The sequence below is a fragment of the Dermacentor albipictus genome, unplaced genomic scaffold (assembly GCF_038994185.2).
Source record: "Dermacentor albipictus isolate Rhodes 1998 colony unplaced genomic scaffold, USDA_Dalb.pri_finalv2 scaffold_23, whole genome shotgun sequence".
Taxonomy (NCBI): Eukaryota; Metazoa; Arthropoda; class Arachnida; order Ixodida; family Ixodidae; genus Dermacentor; species Dermacentor albipictus.
In genome coordinates, this window is record NW_027225577.1 from 2,671,843 (window position 1) to 2,699,361 (window position 27,519).

A 27,519-nucleotide genomic window follows, 5' to 3' on the forward strand; every position below is an offset into this window, starting at 1 on the left:
TATTACCAGTCATTGGGTTTATGCAAGTAAGAATTTCTTCAGGTTGCAGTGCAGCAGGGTTTACTTGAAAGCATGCTGTAAGTCCATCTTCTTCAGAAGGGAATTTGCATTCTTTTAGATGCCTAGGGCTCACAACTAGAAAATTGGCAGAACATTAGTTCAGAGTATTTTTTTACCTACCTGTTGTACACTGTTCGTTGGACGTATTTGCAATTTCCTAAGGTATAGAAAAAAGATACTTAGTAGTCTGCCAAGGGCTGTCAGCATCTTCCGGAGCATTCATAGGTGGTAATGATCTGGCAGGCTGCCTTGTTAGAATAGTAAGGAAGTTTTCCTGGCCCCTGCACCTTTCCACAAAAGCACACCCATGTTGGCCACAATGCAGGCCGTGAGCACTGGTTGGCTGATGACATGTTTACCGCACTAGTATGGGGCACTACCACGGCACTTATTAGTACTGCCACAGCACATTATTATGTTTCATTAATGCAGTATCCTGCAAGCAACATCCTAGTCAGTGTTCTTTACGGTCATGCTGTTGCCGCGTGCAGGTTACCCTGGGCACACAGCCGACAGTCTTGAAGACGTTCAAGTCGCTCTCAACGAGCAACGTGTTTGCCTGCTCTGACCGACCCACAGTAATTTATTCGAGCAATCACAAGCTGGTGTTTTCCAACGTGAATCTCAAGGAGGTCAATCACATGTGCCCTCTCAACTCTGAGGGTTATCCCGACAGGTGACTGGTGTTTACTGGCTTTGATTTTGTTCTGCTTTGGCTTTGTGTTTCATGCTTTTGGCTATAATCTGGGCCCTCTGCTTATAGTATTTGGAAAAGCTTGCTTGTGGGGCCCATTTCAGTTTAGTAGAATACGAAGATTATGTCAGTTGGTGTTTCTGAATAGGCACCTAACTGATGTCTTGATGTGAACTAAGCTAGTCAAGCGTTCAGTCTGTGACTTGAATTTTTTATGGAAGCAATGACTGATAAAATGCCGACAAATGCTATAAACCATTTGAAGCAAAACTCGATTGTTACATGTTGCAATTAGCAGCCCCTTGATATGCGTTAAGAGTACGCAATATTCTTAGGCTGACATTCAGAGCTTTGTAGTAATTCTTGCTGCCAACAGATGATACAGTCTGTTCATTATATTGCATATTGTTTACATAGCAGACCTGCCACATCCAGTACAAAAATGTGCCAGATGGCTACATACACAAATATGACTGCTATTAGCTCACAGAAGCATGTGCGTCTATCATTTGACACTCTTCCAAGCATCTGCAAAAGCACTTCATGTGGAACATATGCATCATAAAGCCTTTATGTAGTACACTACTGATCTGACAGGTGGTATGACTGGATGTATTGCTTGTTATATTTCAAGCCTAGTACAGCATTTCTCATTTGTGTTCCATTACATCAATTGTTGCTTATTACCTCACCGATTTCTTTGATTAAAGGTGCAGGCGAAAGATAGGGAGCCATGCCTGCAATATTACATTCTGAAAGTGAAAATCATGTTGTGGTATAACAGTTGGTGGCCTCCTCGAAAGCCACAGCCTATGATTGTAGACAGAATGTAATATTGCAGGATGGACAAATTGGCAAGTGATAATGTTGAGGCCAAGCCACTCTTAGCTATTGTGCAATTGTTGCGCAGGAAAGATGAGACTCGGCAGAATGTTTGAGTGATCCCAAGAGAGGCATTGGTGCATTGTAAACATCACTTTCAGTGCGTACATAGACAGGGACCAAAGGAACGACGAATACAAGCGCTGACTTCCAACTGATTTTTATTTTGAGTAATGTGCATATATACCGAGACACCAAGACAAAAGTGCCCCCTCCCCCCCAAAGCATCAAACCGACATGAGTATGCTTTCAAAATTCAAACCATGACTGCCATTTTAAAATGAACGAGAGCACATGTGCTACCTCAAGAAAACAAGTTCTTTATCTGTTAATGCAATTGACGGCTTACTTACAGAGTCACCTTCACCGATTGCTTAAGGCGATCTACAAATTGTTGTGGCCTTTTTAGCCTTATCCTGTTTTATAGTTTTTTGACCTGTTGCTGCTTTCATCCACAGCCTTGCCCTTGCCAATGACAACACCCTCCTCATTGGTACCATTGATGAGATTCAGAAGCTCCACATTCGAACTGTGCCTCTTGGGGAGCTGCCAAGGCAAGTTGCACCTTCCTTTTTGCATCTCGTTTCTTCAGTTTATTTTCATTTTATTTTATATTTTTTACTGCAGAAAATATCAGTCACTTCAAAACCTTTGGCATGTTGCCAGGGTTCTCTTTGTTTTGAAGCCACGGTTTTAAATCATGAACATGGCACCAAATACTGTTGGCAGTTTTGCACGAAGCATTAGCAGCAATGGCAAGATTTAGCATCACACTTGAGCTCCTTGAATTGTGTTCTGTTAAAATGTAGGGGTGATATTTCACACTATGCAACACGAGGTTATTGCTACTGCACTGCAGAAACACTGGCCTGGGATCTATCAGGCATCTCACAATGCTGGTCTGACGAGTGTTGCCAAAGGCGTGGCACACGGCATCAAGCATCAGTGGTGCATGAAATGAGACCAGTGGAAAGCAATTGATGTTTGCCAGCAACCAATGAAACTATTAGATAACTTAGCTTGACGTTTACTGTTTATTCCACTTGGACCAGCTGCTCAGCACAATGCTCATGCCAGCAGTGGAAGGCAGAACACTGCCCTGGCTCTGCTGTTGAGCTGATTGACGGGACTGTCACATTGTGTCCACTTAGCTTCGTCATTTTTGCTGCGAGACAGACTGTGTGACTTGCATCTCTGGAAACTTAATATGCCTATCGAACCAGGCACCAGCCTTCTCGCATCCATAGAAGAACATGTGACCTCTTCAATACCAAGACAACATTGCAGTAGCGGCTCCGACTCGATGACTGTGACTCAAGTGTCCATATCTTTTGCAGTTGGTGGTAGGGCTCTATTCTAACAACCAAATAGTGCTGCCCCCCCCCCCCCCCCCCCATCATCCGTCGGGATAGTTTTATGAATTTCCAAATCTTCAAGTTGGCAGGTATGCTGTTTTCAGTTCGTTAGGTCAGCTTTGCCGCAGTAAAGTCCTGTTATGCGGCAAAGCACACATACTATTGCAGTGAAGCATATTTGTCGTGCGGTGAAGTATATTAAACGAAAGAAGCAGACACTTTCACAGGGCCCCTGCTGGTGCTTACAGCTGCCCAACTCTATCAGCTTAAGTACCCACACTGTGCTTCCTCTTCATGCATCTGGGCAACACCAGTCTCCGGGTGGAAACCTCTATGTCTGCTGCTAATCTAGCTATGTGCTCAAAAACACGATTTCCAAACTTTAAGTTTGACCAATTAGCAAGCATGGCTATGTTTTTAGATCTTCGTTCTAAAGTAGTTGAATACTACCAGGATGCTTCAATGCAAAACTAGATTAAAAACCTTGCTTTAAAATAAGCAAAGAAAATCTCAACACCAGGGAACCCAGATATGTCCTCAACAACGAAAGCTACTGAAAAACGCTCCTTCCTCGTTAGCACTGTTAAAAGACTTTGATAAGCTTATCAACCAGCAGCGATTTTCACTTGCTTGTGGCAGCAATTTTCACTACCCAAGCACATGTTGAAAGATATGTGCAGGATGGAATTCTGGGCTAAAAAGAAGATCAATGTGAGTGGTGGCGTAAGTAAGCATAGTTCCCAGTGTTGGTTCGGCTTGCGAAGAGATACCTGCCGATACCGGACGCCAGTGTGTCCATTGAGGCAGCTGTTTTCGGTGTCGGGAGGAATTGCACCATGCAGGAGGGTGTTGCTGCTTCCCGAAATGTCAAGCAGCTATCCTTCCTTCATGACAGCATTAAATAATTGCATTTACGATACTGTCAGACAAAAGTGGTGTACTAGAGAATTTTTGTTGACCACAAAGCATAACTTTTTCTGTGTATAGTCAAACCCGGCTATATCGAACTCGGGGGGAAAAAACGCCTATCAGTTCGATATAGGGCATAATTCGATATAAGCCTGCTGAATAAGTGGACGTCATAAAAGCACATACCATTTATAAAATCACTTTATTGATGAAACTAAGCTTAGTTTCGCATCGAATAGTCCCATATTTTCTCCTACTTGGGCAATTTTGCTGCCTGCGAAGCATGCACTTCTCCACATTATCTAAAGAGTCGGAGCAGTTGAGGCCACAACCTTCCACATTTACGCAGAAGCACCGGAGTAGTGTGAGTGCACCAATCACCTTGGAGGACGGGGGCAAAGGACCGTCATTGCTTTCCTCATTGTGCCTGCTTTCACATGTGCTCGTGACGATGTCGGCAATGTAGTGTTTGTTTTCGGGCTCTTGCGTGGTCGCGACACCATCATCTGCACTCACAAACTCTTCGGCCATTGATTTGTCAATGGCTTCTGGAAATTCTGACAGCTTGCTCCAAACTTCGGCAGCACCAGCAACGACTTCATCACACTCATCAGAATTTACAGTCATCACTGGGCACGTGGAAGCCGGCACATCTGAAGCAAGTTCAGATGAATCACTTGTACACGGCCTTGTACACTTGTACACGGCTGTACCTGGTCGTAAGTTTGTCCGCTTTAGCCCTAATCTCCCCCTTATTATCCGACTTTGCACCATGTTCGACCCAATTTATGATTTCGAGCTTCCCGGTGAAAGGCAAATTCTGCCACTTCATCACTGCAACACTGCGGGAAAAGGCCTACAAGGCGCAAACACAAGGAACCAGCAAAGCAGCAAGGCAACTCGCACTTGCGCCATCTTGCACATGGGCACAAGAGCCTCTGATTGGCTGTCTGAGAAAGCACTGCGAACGGGCCAGGATAACATTTTGAAGGGCGGGGGGGGGGTTGGCGGCTCACCTGTCATGGCGGGGTCACGATAGGGAGAGCGGTTGGATAGGATGGAGCCACGCCGCCGGGTTTCCCCACCGCCATGAGGGAAAGCGAACTTGGAGGGGCACTTTTGTACTGCTTAACGTTCCATATATCGGGAGTCGCTACTATATTTCTTTAACCCTTTCAGACGCCGCTTTATCAAGTTCATTGAAAACTTGCTTTCACCATATCTCTTGCATCTTCAGAATCATAGAATGTGTACAGCTGCAGAGAATAAGACTTTTCAATTCTTTCATGAATTTTGTCAAGCTTAAAAAATGTCGACTCCATGTGAAAACTCGCTACAAGAACATCAAATATGAGGACAAACTATTTCGTGTTTTGCAAAGCTTGAAAAGCACTTATCCAGCCACTTGAAAACCATGCCTGGTGCATGACATTGTGACCAACAATGAAAGAAGTGAACCCGCTACATTGAACATACTGACACAGAGTAAAAACACCGAACCGTCTACCTTCCCATTCATTTCCCTAAAAAAAATTATGAACGCTACTCAAAATTGCAGCACTGTTCTAATAATAAGTGTTTCCAGATGTATGCACCACATTTTAAATATAATTGCATTAGCAGCAGTTTGCTGTTGATGCATTATCTTGCCGTACACAATTGTGTGGACAGCGTCTGAAAGGGTTAATGTAAGTGTAATTTTTGCTATATATACTCATTGTAACTATACCATGTTCAGAACTTGTTCAATATACAGAATAATTCGATGTAAGTTGGTTCATTATAGTCTGGTTCGACTGTACTTTATTTACTGCGCAGTAAACCTTATTTTAAAATTTTTTTTCTTACCTGCAGTTGGTGAAAGAAATTGCATTTTTTATAAAATGGTAACATTTGTATTGAAAAATGTATTTGGTAAATATTTGATGTGAATCGCACTTAGATTTTATTATTTGGGTTCACTTCGAAATTGAAAATTTTATACTTGCACATTCCTACTTAAATTTCATTTTTGCTGCATGCCAGCTGATGTGGTAGTGGCAGTCCCATTGTTATTGGTCAGGCATTAGACCACCACTCCTGTGTATGGTGTCAGTGATAACCTTGAAACCAGGGTGTGGAACTAAACTGTAACCAAATACCATACCCAAACCGCAGATTTGGGCAGAACCCATCCTAAACAGGTATTTTTGGATCGTGCCTTAACCCAAACCGAACCGAAGTTGAACTGAACAAAATAATAATGGTTATTGGTTCGACATGAAACGATTCAAGCGTATGAGGCGGCAACGGGTACTCAATAGTTGCACGATTCTTCAAATACCAGCTTTTTCGATCAGTGCACGATACCGGCATATTGCTGTGACTCGTGAGTTACGGTGTGTGCAACAATGGGGGTAGACAAATGGGTGCGTGCTGGTAACAATGGCGCTTGCACCTCTGCAGCCGTGCCACTTGTGCTCCACCGCCACAAAGTTGTCTCAGGGGCTCCACTGAATCAACATTTCTGATAACTCTCCCAATTAGGTCATTAGCCCAACATGTTACTGAAACTAGATAAACACGTAGAGCGGAAGAGACAATGTCCTTGATATCAACGATTTCTGTTGGATGACTTGTTGTGATCTTAACGCTGCAGTTGCTAATGAATATTGTCACCTTCTCAGTGAGTGGTAACCACGGCTGTAAACAACACATGAAATATTCCTTTGTTACATGCCATGGTTCAATGCATGTTTGGTGCTTAGCCATGCAGAGTACATTTCCCTGTGGTAGAAATAATTCATGGGGCACAATACGCGTGCTTTCGACTTTTTTGTCCACCCTTAGCTAGCACAAGACTACGTGCCATGCCCAAATGCACAAAAAATATCGACTATGGTTCGACACAAACCAGTCTTTATTGTTCAGAAGCACCAATGTCCTCACCTACTTGTAAAAAAGCAGCAAATTGAGTAAAATGCCCAATGCTCGTTTCTTTATTTGCTACAGACTATAAGTTCAAAGTTGTAATTTATGTAATGCAGTAGGAATTAATGTGGTCCTGTAGTAAAAAGTAGTCCTGTAGTAAAAACCTGAAGCGGCACTAAAATTAACAGACTCTTCTGCTGTCAAAATAAGGATTGTTGAAGCAAAGCAGACCTTACACTGATGCAGGGATTCTTGCTAACTCTCACTTTAGAACGCACATATGCCATGAGGACAAGTTGATAGTACTATCTGTTAAAATTGACAGATAGTTAAAAGGTTAAAAAGAAAAGGTTAAATGGACTGCACCAAAGCAGTTTACGAACCAGTTCAGTGTTGCAAACAGTTAAAAATTATTTCTCCTAACAGGAACTGAATGGGAATGAAATTGGAGTGCGTTGAACCTGAATTAACCGAATATTTGTTACTGTTCGACACCCTGCTTGAAACTATGTTTAGTTAGCACTTCCTGTGTCACTGATGGTACTGATGCTTTTGTGCGCAGGAGGATTGCTTACCAGGAAGCAACGCAGACGTTTGGGATTATCACCATTCGCAACGACATCTTGGGCAGTAGTGGCCTAACACCTGTGAGGCCCAGTGCAAGCACACAGGCACAGAATGTTACATACAGGTCTGTTCCTCTTTTCAAGGTGTCAGTTATGATTGGGTTGGCAAAAGTTTTATTCAGTCCTTTTTCTGTGTCCAGTTTTATGTTAGTTCTTTTTCACGTGTGTGTGTGCGTGTATGTGCACTTTTGCAAATCCTGTTTGCTGTTCCCTCTTACACTTTTTGCTAGCTTGAAATGAATAGAGAGCATATACTTCTTGCATACTTGTGCAGCTCCAACATGAGCTCTGTGTTCAAGCCTGGAGCAGTGAGCACAGCTAATGACCAGCTTGGCCAAGAAGTTGAAGTTCACAATCTCCTCATCATTGACCAGCACACCTTCGAAGGTACGTGGTTTCATGTGTACTAGGTTTTTCATTTTTCTTTTGTTGTCTACCTTCGAAAAAGCTGACATTGAAAGAAGCAGCCCTTCTGTTACCATACCTGCAGGAATGGAATGCAGGATTTTGTGTGAACTTACCAGCTTGAAATGGCGTCTCTCATTATTTTTTTACATCATATTTCAGCTATAATTCACAAAGTATTTCTCCCTGAATTCATACTTGTCACATGGCAAGCTAAAGCACTAGGAGACTGATGATGAAAGCCAATCCCTCCGTAGTTTCAATTACAAATGCTCCCAAATGGGAAGATCAGCTTGAAATCAGAGGTGCACCAATGTGTATATGTAGCTGCAGAGCAAAACAGCCCATACCACTATTTCAGTGCATGACAGTGCAGCTTTGTCTGCGTTAATGCGGCCAGCCCAGTGCTAAATGATGTGGCTGCTTTGCACAGTGCTCATCACCGTGAGTGTGTAGTACTAATGGCACGATAGGCAACTCTTTACTGCAATGTGTGCTTATCCAGGCATGTATATCTGTAAAATTTGACAGTGGGCTATAAAATTTGCGTAAATATTTAAGTATGTGGTTATAATTTAAGGAACTCGTGCTTTTATTGCAGTGTTACATGCCCACCAGTTCATGCAGACTGAGTATGCGATGAGCATCGTGTCGACTCGACTGGGGAATGATCCCAACACCTACTACATAGTTGGAACGGCAAATGTGCTGCCTGACGAGTCGGACCCCAAGCAGGGTCGCATAATAGTCTTCCACTGGGTGGATGGTAAGTCGTTCTTGTGTATGGATGCTCTGCCAGAGGTATTGTTTGTGCACATGCGTGTATGCTTTGATTTCTTTTTCGTTTTTGATTTCTTTACATGCCTATTTTCAGCACTGGTCTGAAGTTCCTCTCATCGTAATCGCCCTTCCTTAAAGTCATCTAAACTAATAACCTTGAGCTTCGAATAATGTCTTTTTGTGCTTATTATTAGTGGTCTGTTGATCGACAAGCACAATGCGTCTGCTTCTGTATTTTTCTGCAGTTAAGGTACAGCATAGCTAAGCAGATCATTCTAGTAAATGCATTGTCAAACTTAGTGTGATGAAATTTATGAACACTCATTCAAAGTCTCTTACGAAAATGGTGCAACTCTCAAGACAACAATAGTAGTTGTAGCCAGAAAAGGCATCTTGAAAAGACTGTTTTTATCGTTAGGCGACATAAATAGTGGGGCTTAGTTATAGTACTAAAAATAGAACTAAGAAAAGTAGAAATAATTGCCAACTGCCGGAGAGAACCATAACCAAAACCTGTGTTCCATGTGGCGCTCTACCGTTTGATCTTTGCTGGTAGTACAGTTAAACCTCGATACAATGAAGTCGGTAAAAATCTGCAATTTGTGTCGTTATATAGAAATTTTATTGTACTGAAATTCGACATTTTATGCAAATAAGTACAGTCGCCGACCTAGTTTTCTTACACGAAAAGGGACTGCACAATTTTCTGAATTACGTATCAAGCCATCAAAAAAACAAATTTGAATGAGAAAACTATTTTGATAAATTTGGGTGTCAGTGTCGAATGATACGGTTTCATTCCACGTACATGGCGATATCTTCACACTGCAGTACGAATTAAGTGAAGCCAGCCATGCTTTCGCATGCACTCCGCCCCCGCGGCTGACTGCGTCACTCACACTGGAATCACGCTATCATGAAAGCTCTTGTAGCAGGTAGGGTATGCTTCGTCGACCTCTCTCTCCAACGGGTCAGCGAAACTTGAGATTACTCATTCTCCAATACTGAACGCATGGGAAAACAGCTTACATGGTGCCACACCATCTCAGCACGGCCACTCTTTGCACAGGTGGCAGATTAGTACCTCTGAAGCAGGGTGCGTGGCTGCATATGCGCTCAGCCGCACTTACAGCCTTGCACAGCCACGGACGAGATGTGCGCCAGAAATCGAGACAAGCGCCCACTTGCCCCCCAACTCCACCCCGGCACCCACCCTCTCTCACGCGCTGGATTGAGTTACTGCGAGCTCCCCCCACCCATCCTTGCTAGCGTGAGAAGGCGGCACTCATGAAGCCGCCATCTTTCTCGTCTCATCCTTGCGCACCTTCACTTGCACTTAAAGCACACAATGCGTGAGGTGCGATAGGATCTTATTGCACTTGGACATTATACGGAAAACGGTGCAGCTCCACTTCAGCTCGTGCTCTTGTTGCATGGGGCACGATTTGATAGGTGCGTTTGCAAGCAGCGGCTTGTAGCTCATTCATTTGACCGTTTCATCTGTTATGTGTATACCAATGGGCAAAAACGCTTAGTAATTCGAATGCACAAGCATTTGTGACAGTTAATTCAAACATACCGCACTCTGGCAATGCTTTCAGCTGCTTGCCAAATCATGTGCCTGCACCCCCGACCAGCATTGTTCTGACCCCGCCATAGAGGAAAAGCTTAGGAGAGACCCCTCGACGTCGTGCGCGACACTCCGTATAAAGTACAAGGGCGATAACACCATTGCTGCATGCCCTACACTGTATGTTCAAGTGAAAGCATCTGAGAGGAGCCGACGATTGGTGGCTCAATCTCGCCCGTGTGAAAGAGACGGAGCGGGGAGGAAGCACACCATCTTCCGTTGTGTGCGAGGCACCCAACGTTGCGAAGCACCGAGGGCGGGGCGGCATTGTACTCCGGCTGCAAGTGCACATGTCGTGGCTGTGCGCATGCAGCCGTATCCTGAGAGCGATCTGCTTTGGGAGTGCGTTGGTGGCTCGTGGCATTGTGTGTGCTGTGTGTTCTCGGCACTCACCTTACGTTGAAGTGATAGACAGCATGAATGTCACTTCGCTCGCTACTGCTGCCGTGCATGCAAGTGTTTTGACAGCGTGTTTCTGCGGTCATTGAATGAGACATGTTCACATTTGCTTGTGCACGTGTGACACCATGCTTGTCAATTTACTTAGTGTGCCTATGTTTGCAAGCTTATATGGCTGATAAAAGTGCTATCCTTGCTTCGTAAAGCTGCCCGCTAACTGGCTATAGCAATCGGTGCTTTGCCTTTTGAGCGAAGCTGCAGCTTTTTTTTACAATGACGAGTCTAAACTGAGACGTCCCAATGGTAAGATTGTCAGAGACAGTGCGCCGCATCCGATTTTGTACAACAAGAAAGGCCCTTAATACAAGTTCGCGAAGGTGACACCCAGTACCTTATTCTCCTTATCTTTTGCATGCGGTGGCGCCGCAACAGAAGGGAGCGCACCAACATGAATATGATCAGTGGCAACAACTTCATCTTCAAAAGACATGATGTGTTAAGAAAGCAAGACGAAGAACGTAAACGCAGCGCCGATCTGTCAGCAGACGAAGGAAAAAGCATGTGAGCACGCAGAGGGAAGTAGTGGCGGAGGCCCAGTCGGGGCCTCGGCAACTCTGCCGTGGCAGTCCTAGGAGGCAGTAAGGGGGCTTAGGTGGCAGAGGTGATTAGCGCCGTCCATCAAGCTGGCAGGAAAGCAAATCCACTTCCCTCCTGCCCCTCCTTGCAACTGCACTCCCCTCGCCTTGCCTCTCAACTCCCTTGTAGCTCCCTCACCTTCAGTGGTCTCCGCACGTGCCCGCCTCCGCACCGGCCCAGCGCCAGCTTAGCCCGCTTCCTGAAGTTTCGTTTTCTGCCGTTATCGGGAGGCAAGCATTGGCTGGCACAGGCAGTTTCGTGGTCCTCGCTCGCTGTGTGCTTGCACGCCGCGATATTTCACAACTTGCACCGTTCATGAATCATAGTATGATGCACAAGTACTTCAGGAACAAGTCCTTCTTTTAATTCAAACTTTTTATAATTCTAACAAATTTTCGTTCCCCATCGAGTTTGAATTATTGAGACTCGACTGTATATTGAAATCGTATGCAAACACACTTTGTTATACAGTCGGCGACCGATAATTCGGGCTCCACGGGGAACATAAATAACTGCAACCAAGTCTGCCTGTATTTCTGCCAGTTTGGAGTTTTGCTGTACACCGATGCAAGGACTGCAAAGGCTTGAGTCAGATCCGCATGTGGAAGGCTCCAGAGCACACAGCACATCATCATCTGAGTCAGAGTCGCTGTTTGACGGTGGGAGAACTTGCTCAATTATTTCATTATTCAGTTTGGCACGCGATGAAGCCGCACTGTCAACGTCTGCAGTCTTCAAATCTAATGGTGGCAGGAATCGGCACACTGCTTGTGTACGAATATCAACTACTAGATTTAGAATCGAATATTGAATATCAGAAATGTTAGCACAAGTCTTATGATTACAAATTTTGCGCAGAAAATATCTGAGGGCACCTAAGCACCTATTATGAGTTGTGAATGCGAAAGCATTAATGTCCTGAGTTGTGAACTCGCGGGCAAGCGAACGCGTTGAGATGCTTGGCACATTTTGAAGAACACAGGCGAGAGCTTGTGTGGAAAAGGAATGCGTGAATATCACAGGCATCCGAGATCAAGAGTGAAGGTGACATGGCATTGTAGCGATGCTCGTTCCCCTAATACAACACCTAGCACCAACAGGAGTTGCCTTTTGCCCACTCTGCTCCGTCGAGGCACCCTCGTGCTTTGGCATCGCAGCCAATGGGAACTTCGTCGAGGCATGCTCAATATGTGGCATCGCAGCCAATGGGAATTTAGGCTGCTACTGATGCTGCACAGCAACTTTTTCGCTTAATGAGCCATCTGATGCTTTCACATCAAAACACGGGGCTGCACATGCTCAGGGGGCTACTTGCACTACGTAACAAGAATATTGCTAGCTATCAATAACTTAGATGCTTAGGAATCTAGATGTATAGTATGCTCTACTCTTATTAAAGGTAACACCAAATTAGTATGCTAGATCTGGTAACAACTCGGTTCACATACAAAGATCTGGAAAATATTTTTCAATACGATGTCTGTCAAACAGAATCAAGTACTGCTTTCTGTCCTAATCTGAAGAACTAGCAAAGTTGTCCTAAATACCAATGGGGTTTTCAGTTTAATAGTAGGTCATACTATGCTTAATGCAAATCTTCTACTGCCTAGGAGGTTCTGCTGTCCATTTTTCTTCCAGAAAAAAGATTTTTTCCTATCATTATGACAGGTGTCCGTGGGTTATCATCAGCTTGTTAAGGCACATCTGCGTGACAGACAAAAATGGGCTATGCGCATCACGTCATATAGCACCACTTTGCATGGTCATCAGTGCTCCATACATCCAACGCGGTTGGCGCTGACTGTAGAATCTTTAAATCGGGAGGCTCACAGCAAGTTCGTGGGACATCCTCTCCACACCCTTTTTCTTTTCGTCCACATCCATCTGCCGTCCATGTAAACAGGGTTTGCACCCTTCGAATGTCATTGAAAGGCAAACAATGGTCTCTAAAGTCTATGGACAATATTCGGAATGAGGGGTCACTGAGCAGTGTTTCACAAAGATGGCAGCCATGAACATGGTCATCCCATATGCTCGCTTTTGTTAAAGAACTAGTTTGTTGGTTTTCGGAGAGTTCTGCAACCACTGTGAATATATCTGCGTTGATTTGGTGTAAAATCTTAACTGTAGTCGCCTACACCCAACGACGCTGCTCCAATTCGGCCTAAATGGCTTGACAGTGTGGCCGCACTGTCTAACCAACCAAGATTTAGGGTCGTACTCTATTCTAACGCACACACAATTGATGGACCCCTTTTATCGAAAATAAAGTGCGCGTTAGATTCGAATAAATAGGTAATCGAGAAATAGAATACTAGATATTTTATTCCTGAATCAAATTACTGGAGCGTTCGCTATTTTATTTTAAATTGAATATTCTAATATTCGCACACCCCTACCTAAAAGTATTCATGGAATATTGCTTTTGCTTGTTTTGTATGCATTTGTACATATCTTTCAGGAATCTCGATGCTCATACCTGTATAAATGTGCAGGCAAGCTGGAACAGGTAGCGGAGCAGGAGATCAAAGGAGCGCCTTACTCCATGCTAGAGTTCAATGGCAAGCTTCTGGCCTCTATCAACAGCACAGTGCGGCTGTTTGAATGGAATGCGGAGAGGGAGCTGCGGAACGAGTGCAGCCACTTCAACAACATCCTAGCACTCTACTTGCGTGCCAAGGGGGACTTTGTGCTCGTCGGCGATCTCATGCGATCCATGTGCTTGCTGGCGTACAAGCCCCTGGAGGGAAGCTTCGAGGAGGTACGACTGCTGCTTTGTTGTGGTGTCTGTGGTGCCATGGCTTGCACTGCGAGCTCTTCTGGCCCTAGTTCGTGTGGCATTTTGCGTGCGAGTGAAATCGTTAGTTCATTTTTTACAAAGTGAATGCGTGCATGGGGTTAAAGGTTCGATTCCTGGCTTCATTTTCATGAAGAAAGGAGGCAAGAATGCTTGTGTACTTAGATTTAGGTGCATGTCAAAGAACCCCAGGTGGTCAAGTTAATCTGAAACCCCCAACTAAAGCATCCCTTATAACTGTAATTATAATTTAGAAGGTGAGTGGGTACATTTGAATGCCGATACTTATTGCACACAGCCCTTGCTTACAGGCTTATAAGACTTATATGCCTTTAAGACTACTGCTGGCTTTCTTTGCTTCTATGCATTTCAAAGGTCATCTGATTTTTTAAATATTTCTGCTTGTGATAACCTCTCTGCTGCATTAGTGTCTGTAGCACTGTGTATAAGGAGCATTTCAAAGAAAATCATAACCTGCCTGTCCGTATGAAAAGGGATGCGTGTCACATGACTGAGCCACTTCTCTATCCTGTGATTGTAATCCAGGGCTGTATTCTGACTGTTATGATTATTTTTATTTTAGATTCTTTGGCTGACATGACATCACGCCTTCCTTATCACCAGTATTGGCCACTCACTGCGATGAGTGACAAGAGCTAAATAGAACCATTATAAAAGAATCCTTGCTTGATACAGCCCAGATCTTTCAACTTCTTACATAATGACACATCTTTTTAGCAATGTTGGTAGACATACATTTTAGAAGGTTTTCAGTTTATAATCTGCTTCTTCTTTGTAAAAGTGGAAGCTAGTGCCATGTCATTTTAATATTAGAAGATGCAAAGGGATTTATTAGAAGATCGTTTTGAAATGAACATGTGTCATGTTGGAAAATATATGTGTGCCCTGTTTTGCAATAACTTGGCTGTTTGGTGTTCCTTCTGTACTCTGAACATGTTTACTGCAGTGTGCATTCCACATCAATAAGGACCTCAGGCTCCCACGCTGAGTGGCTGAGCATTGTCGTGTACACAAGATTAGGATTTAGTTGCGCTTAGTAATCGATAGAAACTGCAGTGTGGCTTAGCCTAGTCGTCTGTGTCTTGTTTAAATGTATCTTCACCCCTTATACATGAAATATGTGAGGTATGAAATTATTTGCCAAGGGTAAGCTGTAATAATATGTGTCTTAATGGGCTAAACTAAATTCCAGATTGCAAGAGACTACCAGACCAACTGGATGACCTCTGTGGAGATCTTGGATGATGACACTTTCCTCGGGGTAGAATCTACGACAAATTTGTTTGTTTGCCAGAAGGACAGGTAGGATACATGAATGTGAAATGGAGTTCAGTTTATCGTCTATACGTAGTAGCTCAACCTAGCATTTCATCATTGTCTGTATACAGTTACGGCTATTTTTCACGCTCCTTCTGTGTATCGAAAGGCATACTACTCTTTACATGAAGGAAATGTCTTCTGCCTCATAAGCTGTTTGGCTGCTTTTGCTTCTGACTTAGTGAAGCTTAACAAATACACACACGCACGCGCGCGCACACACACACACACACACACACACACACACACACACACACACACACACACACACACACACACACACACACACACACACACACACACACACACACACACACACACACACACACACACACACACTATATAAACCGTAGATTGCAATGAAGTGATCTTATTTGTGATTTGTGCTTGCTAAAGTGGAATTTGCATATTACTTTTGGGGCGGCTCTGTTTGCTACAAAGCAAAGGTGCTAATTATTACTGAGAAACTTCGTTAATATGTACCTCAGGAACATGGCATAAGTACGTACTAAACCGTAGCATGCACTAACTGGCAAATGCCCATCTGCAACACCATACTAATTGTCACCTAATATATCCAATAAGAGATTTCTTTTTCCAAAGCAGTGAAAAACAATTCTGCCTCTTTCACACAACTGTGCAACAGAGCATGGGCAGTGCCAAATAGCACTTCAAAACTTTGAAAGACAGCAAAGTGCAGTGGCAGACCAGACAGTGTATCAACTCGTCAAGCTTTCCCCAATTTGAGTGTGTGTGTCTGTATAACAATCTACTGAGTGAGAATTGGTACTGCTTATCAAAACTTGCTGTCTTGTAGGACCGGTCTTCCTGTGCGATTTATGTGCAGTGTGTTGGTACAGTTGGACTTTGATATAACAAAATAGGTAAAATCAGCAATTTTCTTCGTTATATCGAAATTTCATTTAATTGAAATTCAACCTGCCATGCAAATAAGTACAGTCGCTGATTGATTTTTCTTACTCAGAAGGAGGCCACAGAGTTTTCAGATTTATCTAGCAATCAAAAAAGGGAAATTTGAATGAAAAAACAATTTATTTGGATGAATTTGGGTGTCGGCAACAAATGATATGGTTTTACGCCACGTCGACAGTATTTTCACATCGGCAGTACGAATTAAGCAAAGTCAGCCACGCATTTGCGTGCACTCGTTTTTGCGGCTGATAGCGACACCCGAACTGAGACAATGCTATCATAAGCGCCAGCAGCGGGGAGCAAATGTTTCGTCTTCCTCTCACTCTAATGGGTCACCGAAACTTAAGATTACGCAACTACTGAACTGCTAAATACTAAATACTAGACGCGCCGTAAGACAGCTTGCATGATGCCACGCCGTCTCGGCATGCCCACTGTTTGCACACGCGGCCGATTGCCTCTAAAGCAGGGCGCACAGCTGCGTATGCGCTCAATTGCGCTTACAGCCATGCGCACACCATCCTCGTGCTGGGGTGCTTGCGTGCGCTGTCCTTGTGCCTGCACCACTCCTGGCTGTATACATTGTGCACTAGTGTGGCACGTAGCTTGTTGAGTATACACGGTGACTGCATGCTGGTCTATTTTCTTCAAGTGGTACACACTTGGACTCATCCCGCTCAGAGGTAGCAGAGAACAGCGGTGTATATGGGTCATTGCCAGAGTTCTCCCCATTGCTCTGTTTGGCTGCTGACTGCATCGGGTGCTCCAGTTGACTGGTCAAGATTTCTAATTCTTTCAGAGAGCAACTCTGGGGTGCGTGTTCCTACATTGAGCATCGGTGTAACTGAGTGAGTGAGCGCAATAAAGGATGAAAGAGTGAGCGCGGAGCGCGACAAGGGTGAAAGACAGTGAGAGCAAAGAGAGCACAGAGAGGACAACAGAGGAGGGCACAGCACAAGAATGGAGAGGAAAGTGGAGAAGAGTATGGTGAATGGGTGAGGCGGAAAGTGGAGTGCCGCACAATACATGATCCACGGCCGTGAGCAGGCATGCGGTGAGCGCCTCCACCACTGGCGTGGGCTTATAAGCCACTGAGCATGGGCTATGTTGCTTGCGATGCCGTCACTAAAGAATGTGCTCCGCGCGAGCCATGCTTTCTCTCCGAACAGTGAGTGACGCAACCGATGGAACTGTTTCGTCTCCTGCTGCTGCTAAACGAGCTGCCTGAGGCTCAGCGCTGCTGCCAAGAGGACCCTGTCATTCAGAATCAAATTCTTTGATGCCATATATTGTGAACTCCAAACCTAGGCAGCTTTGCTCAAGAATCAATTCTTTGATGCCATATATTGTGAACTCCAAACCTAGTCAGCTGTGCTCAAAATTTGCATTAGGGAGTATCGTAATCGTTGGTGACATTTTTTTGCAATCCCGGGCATTTTTCTACCACGTGAGCAAATGTTTGGAATAAAAGTGACCTAGAAGTTGAGAAAATCACACTTTTTTAGTGTGCTGCTGACAAAAATCGGGTAGGAAATCAGTCATCGGGAGGTGTCATTGCACCTTGAAGCATGACTTTCCATCAACATAATGCTGCCATTTTAGAACCATCATCAAGAGGAGAGATCTGACCTTCGAACAGCCATGGCACCGTATTTTGCAGTGCAGAAATAGAGCAAAAAAAGCGAGAGAAATTTAAGAAATGTGTCGGGATTTGTTACTGCTGCCATGCGGACACAGGAAGCACTCCTATTGGCTGATCCAGATTTGAATCGCAGGCGCTTGTTCCGCACGCATTTTTCGAGCGGTGAGCTGTGCATTTTTTGTCCTCATGAAGTTTTGTGATCATGGTAGGATCCATTGCTGGCTCGGGTTAGTTTCATTAAAGCATTCAAAATGAAAAATACTTGAATTCACAAACTATAATATGGCGTAACGGTTGTAATGGGAAGGAAAAGAGAAGCTTAGTCACTTGTGTACCTCGCTCAAAGTCCCAAAATAGGCACCTCCTAAATATTTCTTGGGCGAAATGTGGTCATTGTGCATTAAATACGTGTTGAATGCTTTTCCAATGGCATGACATTACATACACCGTTGAGCAGATAGGTATAGATGGCTAGCGTGATAGGGTTGTGGGGGGGGAGGGGGGGCATCAACAGGTCAAGCAGGTGCGCCTGTTGATGGCTATGTTGTTTGCTGAGGCCACCATACTTCCATGCATTTCCAACACTAATCCGCACCGCACCCTTGCCAAAGCCGGCACCATTGGTAGAAGGTCTGTTTTATCTGTATTTTCCTAAGAACATTGAAGGGCTGCCTTTCCTGAAAGGTTTAGTATTTAGCAGTTGAGCATGCCACATTTTGAGTCCTGAAAATGGAAATGAAAAATCTTAGGTTGTGGATGAAGTGCAGTTCCAAATACAGCTTAGAGTATTTTCTGTAACTGATAATTGCCCAAAAGAAGCTTGAATTATATTCATGAAACAATAGCATTGTGTGGAAATGGAAAAATCGTCATCCAACCAAATTTCTTTCTCAAATGTTCCTCCACTTTGTTGATTTTTGCAGAACTCACTTGCTCCATATGTGGGCATCTGTTTGTGCATGCAAATTTGCATCAGTGCTACTGTTTAGTTCAATGCATTGACGGGCTAGTTGGTGCGGATCTGTAAATACTTTGTTTAGCGCAATACAACGGACACCAGAAAGGCGACAGGACAAGATGCTTGTCCTGTCACCTTTCTTGTTGCCGTTGTATTGCGCTAAACAAAGTATTTACTGTTTAATGTTTCTGCTGAACCAGAGCAGCCAAAGCTGCCCAGTAAAGAATGCTATCTATGCCACCAACCACTTTGTTCCTTTTCGAAATGGCTTAAAGGTAAATGTCATGTAGACCACCTACACTATGTCCACAATGGGCACATTCTTTGCTTGCTAACAAGTATGCTTTTAGAGTAGTGCTGTCACAGTGGCGCACCGCTATTTCTCAGTTTCTGCGCGCCGTGGGGATCGTACAGTCAAACCTTGATGTTGTGAAGTAAATCTAAAGTGTTTCTTACCAATATCAGCACGCAATTAATATATGTTTATAATGGGTATCGGATATAACCAAGGTATTCTTGTGTTAGGTGTTACTATGTCTAGGTTCGCCTGTATTGTGGATGTTTTGTCTGCTGTTTGATGTCCGAGTGTGCCCACCTCCGCTGTGCATGTCATCAGTGCGGCCACAACTGATGAAGAGCGGCAGCACCTGCAAGAAGTGGGGCAGTTCCATCTTGGGGAGTTCGTCAACATCTTCCGGCATGGTTCGCTGGTTATGCAGCATCCTGGCGAGACATCCTCGCCCACACAGGGCTCTGTGCTTTTTGGCACCGTCCATGGAGCTATTGGTGAGTCTACGTCACATTTTTCTGCCTGCCCACTTGCTTCTGTTCCTGTCATGTAATGTGATATATTGTGGCACACTGCTCTGCTATGAGAAGTAAAAGCCTGCAGTTACTTGAGGATGAGGAGTTACATGAGGATGGTCAAGTTTGAAGAATGAATTGTAGGTGCGAACACAGGCTGGTTACCTTGCTAGTTGCGAAAATCTCTTTAAATCTGTGCTTGACCTTGTGTCTTGGCATACAACAATTGAGCCTGACAGATGTCATTTCTGTCATTCCTTGCACTGCCTGAGCCTTTGCTCGCTGTGCTGCTCAGTGTCCCCCCCCTGGCAAGGCCTCTGATGGAAGACACAAAAGGACATAGATGAATGCTAAATGGCAGACTATGAAACTGTGGATCCTCTGCCAAAATACTACAGCTTCCAACATATGTGGAGTTCAGTTACCCACGCAGTACAGCAACTGTGATTAAATATGCTTCTGCATGCTTGTTGAGTGGCTGTTTATCAAACTAGTGCTCCCGCTTAAAGCTGGAAAGCTTCCTACTCATTGTAAGCACATTTTTTTAAACAGATTTATTCATAACATAGTGTAGATCATGCTGACAACACTCATATACTTATATTTTAGGGGATGTTAAAGAACCCCTGGTGGTTAAAATTAATTCATAGGCACCCACTACAGCATCCCTCATAGCCAGAAGTGGCTTAGGGATGCAAAACACCATCACTCAATCAATGTGCTATTGGTACTTAGTGAATGAGTGTCCTCTGCTTTGCTGCAGAGTTGACGGGATGTGTTGAGATTGGGTCAACCTTGCTGATTTTCCTGTTTGACGCTGGCTGGAGCTGTTTACGTGTTACCTCAGAAAAAGCAGATTATCAGCTTGCACCTACTTGACATTCTGAGCTTAGGTTTCTGGTTGCTGTTTGGTGCTGTCTCTAAACTGCATAACTGCTGCTGCTTTTTATTTTTCGTCATCAGGTCTTGTGGCCCAGCTGCCGTCAGACTTCTACACCTTCCTCCTTGAGGTCCAAGAAAATCTTACAAAAGTGATCAAGAGTGTGGGAAAAATTGACCATGCCTTATATCCTTTTGCCTGTCTAAATTTATTCCCTGTTGTAGATGGGAACAGGTTACTGTAATTACAATCATGCTGCATTTAGGCGAATAAGCGAGTTGTTTTTCTTGAAAAACTGCACAAGGTAGGAAGAATGTGCTTGCAGTCCTCTGCTAATGTCACTTTCAGCACTCACTTGCCTGGATCACATTTGACTGTCACTTGAACAACTCAGTTTATCTCTTGAGGGAAACTGCTGTACAAGTACTGTGACAGGGATACTGTATTTACTCAATTCTGATGTGCCCTCGACTGTAACGCGCACCCATATTCTATGACCAAAACAAGGCAAAAAAAAACAATCGCCCTCGATTGTAATGTGCACCCGTTTGCCATGACATAAAAAAAAAAAGTCCTTTACAGTGCCGCGCACCTCATTATTTCATACAGAAATACAACTTTCTCTCATTTGGAAAAACAATGATTTACTCCCAATACACTAAAGTTGCAATAAAGAAAGGCGCAGTTTCGCTGGAAAGCAAAGCATCGATTATTGCGATAGCAAATTAGTTACTATATTTACTCGCATAATGATCGCACTCCATAATGATTGCACCCCGAACTTGGCGCAGCGATATGTAGTGTGCCAAGTCTAGCTAGTAATGATCGCGCTTACCATCTGTCAAATGCTATGCGAACGACTCTTCAAGACAAACCAAGTGGTCTGCACGCACCAAACACTCTTAAGCAGATGCCCCGTTTCATTCCTTTCATCACTTTCCGCACTTCCAGGGCAAAAATAAAGCTACAACCAAACTTGCCTTTATTATGTGTAGGCTTTTTAATAGTTGTGGTCAACAACAAAAAAGGCGCGCACTTCAACTCGATGTACGTCACGAGTTCGTTGACAGGAATGCACAATCAAATTTAAAAGGGTCTGACCCTGAGCTTGTTGGTAACGCTTCATTACGGGGAAACAGCGTGAAAAAATTTAGACAAGACCGACAGGCGTTTTCCTGTTTGTCTTTCTTGTCTGGGTTTTTTTTTTCTGTTTCCCTGTGACGAAGCAGTGCACAATAAGTTTGTTATTGTCAGCACATCCAGAAGAACAAATTTGAGAAATGTGGCTAAGTTGCACGTCAAAAAAGTCCACATTGGCATAAATAATACCGGAGTCATCCGCTACGGTGTACATCCTAATCAGAGTGTAGTGTTGGCAACCAAGTTCCCCAAATTAATTTTTTTCTATGTTTAGAATAATTCATTCAAGAGTATGCACGTTGATACCATGGATTCCGGGGCAGCATGGTTTATAAGGAATTAGCTGTCTCTCAATTCGTGTCTTCTAGAATTTGAAACTTCTGCATAGAATCTTATGCGAAACGTACGATGCATAATTTTTATTTGAGTATAAACAGTGAAATATATGAACATTAACTTGCTTTATTAGGTGGAGGTGCTTCTATTTATTCAGAAACTAATCATACGCAGCACTCCTCAGAACGCTGCTTCATATGAAATGAAAGTGGGAATGCTACATATTGTGAATAATAGTAGCGATGGTTTGTTGAAGCAGAAGTAACGAAAGTGAATTAGGTTACTAGTGGCTTCAGCAAGAGATGAACTGTGACTGCTGACTAAGAGAAATACAGCATGCTTTTGTTTAGAAAAGGTAGCAAAGTGCCTCAGCAATCATAAATCACATTTTAAGATTTTGTAACACAAATACAGTGGCTTAAGGTTTGTCGCTAAATACAGTAGCAGGCACTCTAAAAAACACAGGCTGCAAAGCATGCTCCCACCATCGTGGCCAGGGAATGTCTGGACCTGGGCGCACCAGCCCCTTACAACTCCCTAGTCGCGAGCGCCTCCTAGTGGTGGCTCAACATTAGTGAGACGCACTGCGTGCTTCCGTCGAAGCGCCTGTTCTTTCACCGTGGCCTAAACGCACGTACTACAGTACATGGAGGAAGCTACGGCAGCTAGGCTCTAAGCGCGTCCAAGGTGGACATATTGAAATGCCACAGGCGATATGGTAACACAGATTTAGGGTTGTACTCGATTCTAACGCGCACACCATTTTTGCACCCGTTTTATCGGTAAAAAAGTGCTCATTAGATTTGAGTAAATATGGTAAGTCCCAAATGGTCAGACTGCCAACTTGAAATAGTCTACCTTGTTGGAAGGATGGACCAGTGCCTTAAAGGTGCTGCAACTTCTTGGCGCCCACTAGAACTGTTTCTCTAGATCACTATGGTAGCTAAATGTGTCTATGCTTCATCTTGTTTAAAGGGGCCATGACGTGAAACTTTTGAGCTTGAATTGTGCATTTCATGTTAAACTGTACGCATCCCACAGCAGGCTGGCAAAATTTGAGCGCATTCGGTGTGATAGAAAAGTTGCATTTAAATTTTAGTTGAACTGTACAGCAGTTTGGCTACGCTGAGTGGTGACAAAATGAATTGACACACCCAGAAACGGCATTTTTGGGCAACAAAAGCTGGTCTCGAAGGCCATGATTCCTGTGTACTGCGAACACTGGAAGTGATTGCAGTACGTATCTAGAAATATGTCGTGGCCACAGTGCATCGTTTTGTTTTTGCCTGCGCCTCTGGTGGTTTGCTGCTGCGCCATTGGATGCCAGAGCATGTGGAGCAAGACGTTTGATGTGGTCTTGCACTGTTTCAGTGCAGACGACACAGTAGTGGCCCCCTATTTTCTAATGTCACACAGTGTCAAACAGTCACTGTCGGTAGGAGAGGATTAGTGGCAACTATTTCATATTGAAATTTTGAGTTAAAATGTGCGCGAGAGCCCAGTTTCTTTTTTTTTTTTGTATAGCCATATTGGGCCCTCTGGCAGTTGCAATGATAAACTGAGAATAGTCGGACAACCATATCATGGTCTTAATGGCAGTTGCTCACAACCATGTGCTTTGTTCATTCACGCATGCTGTTTATAGTTGTGGGAGTCACAGGAACTGAATTCTATCTTGTTATTAATCTTGCAGCACAAGCTTTTCAAACGTGTAGAATGATTCACACCAACCTTCGTACTGTTCAACACTTTTATAAGGGAGTGTTTGGGGCTTCTGAAATCATTTACTATACAGGTCATTTCATTATAAAGGTTACGCGCCGCACAGCTCACAGTAGAACTGTGACAGAATTATTCCTTTGTTATACAGGTCATTTCGTTGTAGAGGCACTTGACTGTTACTATGTTGCTTTGTTTTGCCAGCTGAAGATCACCAGACTTCTTATCTTTTAAAAAATTGCAGTAGGTTCAACAAGTTGAAATCTATAGACCGTGTTATTGAGGGTGTTGCCATTTTGCTATCACAGCACTATCTATCATCCAGCGCCATGCTGGTATGTGGGATTGCACTGGAGGGTGCACGGCGAGCATGCTGTTGACGATGAGTGACAAGTTTTTGCGCTTTCCCCAGAGGTGTCAACAAGTTTCTTGGATTGGGAAACTTCTTAATGTGTCATCACATAGATTCTAGCTTTGATATAGCCACAATATCGAGTCGCAACGGGCCTAGAGGCGCTCTCGCAGCTCTGCCCACGATCGAAATAGGAGGCAAGTCAAGTCTGAATGTTGTCGATATATAACGTGTACATGTAACATGTTATTATTGTATGTCTAGCCTTGAATTCTATTTAGGTATCACTCAGGCATCAACAATCAGGGGTGTCTCCATGTGTCATGCGGTGTGCTGCACAAGCGTGCATCCCAAACCAGATTACTGCGAAGCTCCAAGGAAACGCATTTTGCTAGCTTTCGTGCTCCTAAAATTTCTGTAGTACGATTTTCTAAACATTGTTTATCTAGAACCCGGGCATCAAGTTTTACAAAATAAAGAAGTGTAAAATAACTCTATTGAAAGGGATGTTAACATGGATAAAATGAGCTGGTGACAGTGGCCGTGAATATGCCATGATCAACCAGACGCGCGCGACATGTTGAAAGATTATGTGCACTCTTAGATCTCAAATGGTGCCTGTACATGCAAGAGCACCTCGCCAACTCAAGAAAGCTGAAAAACAAACAACTACTCTTTGTAGCAGCAGATTTCTTTGGTTGGTGCAGTAATACAGGCGCAATGAGGGGCATCAACAACTTGCTGGCGAGATTCGGAAGCACGGGAGAGCCCATGTGAGCTATGGCCGGCCAGCACACAGTAGGCATGGCTTTGGTTACAGAATGGAAAAGAACACACCTTCATTTCTTAGTCATGTACTGTTTTCATAATGCGTCCTTGGTCAACTTCCTCCAGAATGTTGCTTGCCAAGCTTGATAACCTTAGAACATGTTTGAACAGAATAAGTTTAATGTGCGCGCCCAAGGAAATAGTTAACTTCTTCCATTCGCAATAGTTGACCGACTCGAATACGCGCCTTTCTTTCATAATCCAGTTTGGTCATATGCGCCGAGTTCCGAGTTTGTCGCCATGCGCTCATTGGGAACAAAACCTTCCAAACAGACACACGATGGCATCAAGTCCTTTCTGTTTATGCTGGCAATACACAGCAGATGCTTCTCTGCTATCGCAGCGGCAATGTCCGCGAAGTTGCTGCAGCTGAAGATGCACTTCACGCTGGCTTCCGAAAGTTATTTTTACAGCCAAATACAGCAGAGTTGTAGTCCGTCAACCTTGTCATCTAACATTGCAGAAATGCCAGACCAAACATGTTAGAATCGCACTAATTCGCAATTGAACCACTACCTCTCTAAGCTGCCACAGGGAGAAAACTGCATCTGCACATACCAGTGCAAGGAGGAGAGCGGCACGGCGCTCTGGTTCTAGGCTGCGTTCCTCCTTGCTGATAAAACAGTCTACATTCAGCGGAGCTTTGTGTGATTGCATAAAGAGTTGAAACACAAGTACACGTACGCATGCACACGCACAGGCACATGCAAATTATACCGAGGTTTTTGTTAAGCAGAGTTACTGACTACTAGCAAGTCCGATGGATGCCTTGAACGCATCATGGTTTCAGTGGCAGCGTACGTATACGTATGTTGCGCAATTCGAATCTATTCTATCTGCAAGAAGCATTACCCTGCAGCCGCAAATGCACGAAGGCAATCTTTGTTTCTTTTTTTTAATTTTTTCCCCCTGCACAACCAGCGCCGCGTATGTGCGGAGGCAAGCCCCATCTTGTGATGGTGCAAAGAACCCAGTGGCACGTGCGGCGCTCATACTCCTCTGTGATTGGTTGGCCTATTTGGCAAGGAAACAGCCAGGTCGGAGTGCCCAAGGTCACCAAACCCGGGGAGGGTAACGAAGAAAAGCTTCACTTTTAAAAAATTGATGCATGTGAGGGAGTTTGCCCTGTGTCAAGGTGTGTGTGTCATGGTGTGCTTGCGTCGTCATTGGTAAAGCTTCCTTGACAGTTTTCTGTGCACCTGGCGGTCGCTTTCAACGGAGAGGAAGACAGAACAGGCAGTAGGTTTTATAGATGGCGACCTCATCGAGAGCTTTCTTGACCTCAGTCGGGACAAGATGCAGGAGGTTGTTCAAGGAATTCAGGTGAGCTTGTAGGTTGGAATGAGGCCGATGACGTTCATTGTGCTGCTGTGATGTGAAATCCCACCTCTGGAAGCTCTCTTAACACCAGCTGTCCCAAATTGATCTTGCCACACATTCAGCATTTGAGTGAATGCAATAAGTTTTGAGTCCAGAGAGAGTCAAAGGCAATTTGAGAACACTTCTTTTGGGCACATGGAACAACCTGAGCATCCTTATCGACTGGTCCATTTATAGCGAAATAAGTTGAATCCACTTCTAAAAAACCCAGATATAACAATCTATCGGCTATAACGACCACATTTCAGTGCATTTATCGGCGTTCTATTATAATGAACACTTTGAACCCGGTCACGATAAAAAGAGGCCACATCTGAAATACCAAAGCATGGAAGCGCCACCAAGCTGGGCGCACTGTAGCACACATCCTGCTACAGTCCAACCAGGACGATGATGTGGCCTTCGACATGAGCGAGTGACAGCCTTGCGCACATTTCAGAAGCTGCGAAGGTCACACGCTCTCAAAGCACGCCTCCAAGGAGGAGGCGTACAGCATAGACACCATGGTGAGGGGCGTGCACTGGTTCCTGTGCGATATCAGATGCCACAATGGCGTCACTCTCATTCTTGCGCAATTGTTCATGCGGCACCATGTAGATAGATGACTTCTATTTCAACGACTTGGAACGACCTGCTGCCGTATATACTCGTGTAATGGCTGCACCCATGCAACAACCGCAGCTAGAACTTTGCAAAAAAGATTCCCCAGAAATGCATTTAGAAATTACCCGTGTATAAGCTGCACCCTTGATTTTTTAGAAGGTAGGCAGTGTTATCTGTTTTGTGGTGTGATAATTCCGGGGGAGGGGGTCGTGGGGGGGGGGTCTGTTTTTTTTAATTTTTTTTTATTTATTTTTTTGGCGGTGACACAAGACAGCTGTGCGAAGTTTTCGGCGCCTCCAGGTTACAATAGCACAGCCTCCCAGATTTAGTGGCTGCCCCCGAGACACTGTTTTGGCTGGTCTCTGGGGCATCACCATTTATTCCAGCCAGCAGGTGACACCTACGGGAATAGCCAAGAATAGACAGAGCCAGTAGAAACAAGTACTGTAGTTCAACAAAAACAAGTACCGTTGAAAATATGTAAAAAAAAAAATGTGCCTTTTTCTCCGTGTAATAGCCACAA

The 27,519-nt window shown here is 44.2% G+C and overlaps 1 protein-coding gene across 1 annotated transcript in view; it reads left to right on the plus strand.

Moving 5' to 3' along the window:
• LOC139052448 (DNA damage-binding protein 1-like) overlaps window positions 1–27,519 on the plus strand; it is a 60,911-nt gene that overhangs the window by 27,300 nt on the left and 6,092 nt on the right. Inside the window, exons 12-21 of the mRNA XM_070529550.1 lie at window positions 552–736; window positions 2,095–2,190; window positions 7,373–7,501; window positions 7,711–7,823; window positions 8,443–8,607; window positions 13,782–14,047; window positions 15,297–15,406; window positions 19,571–19,740; window positions 20,722–20,824; window positions 26,213–26,336. Coding sequence (XP_070385651.1) covers window positions 552–736; window positions 2,095–2,190; window positions 7,373–7,501; window positions 7,711–7,823; window positions 8,443–8,607; window positions 13,782–14,047; window positions 15,297–15,406; window positions 19,571–19,740; window positions 20,722–20,824; window positions 26,213–26,336 — 1,461 coding nt within the window. The remainder of the gene's footprint in view (window positions 1–551; window positions 737–2,094; window positions 2,191–7,372; window positions 7,502–7,710; window positions 7,824–8,442; window positions 8,608–13,781; window positions 14,048–15,296; window positions 15,407–19,570; window positions 19,741–20,721; window positions 20,825–26,212; window positions 26,337–27,519) is intronic.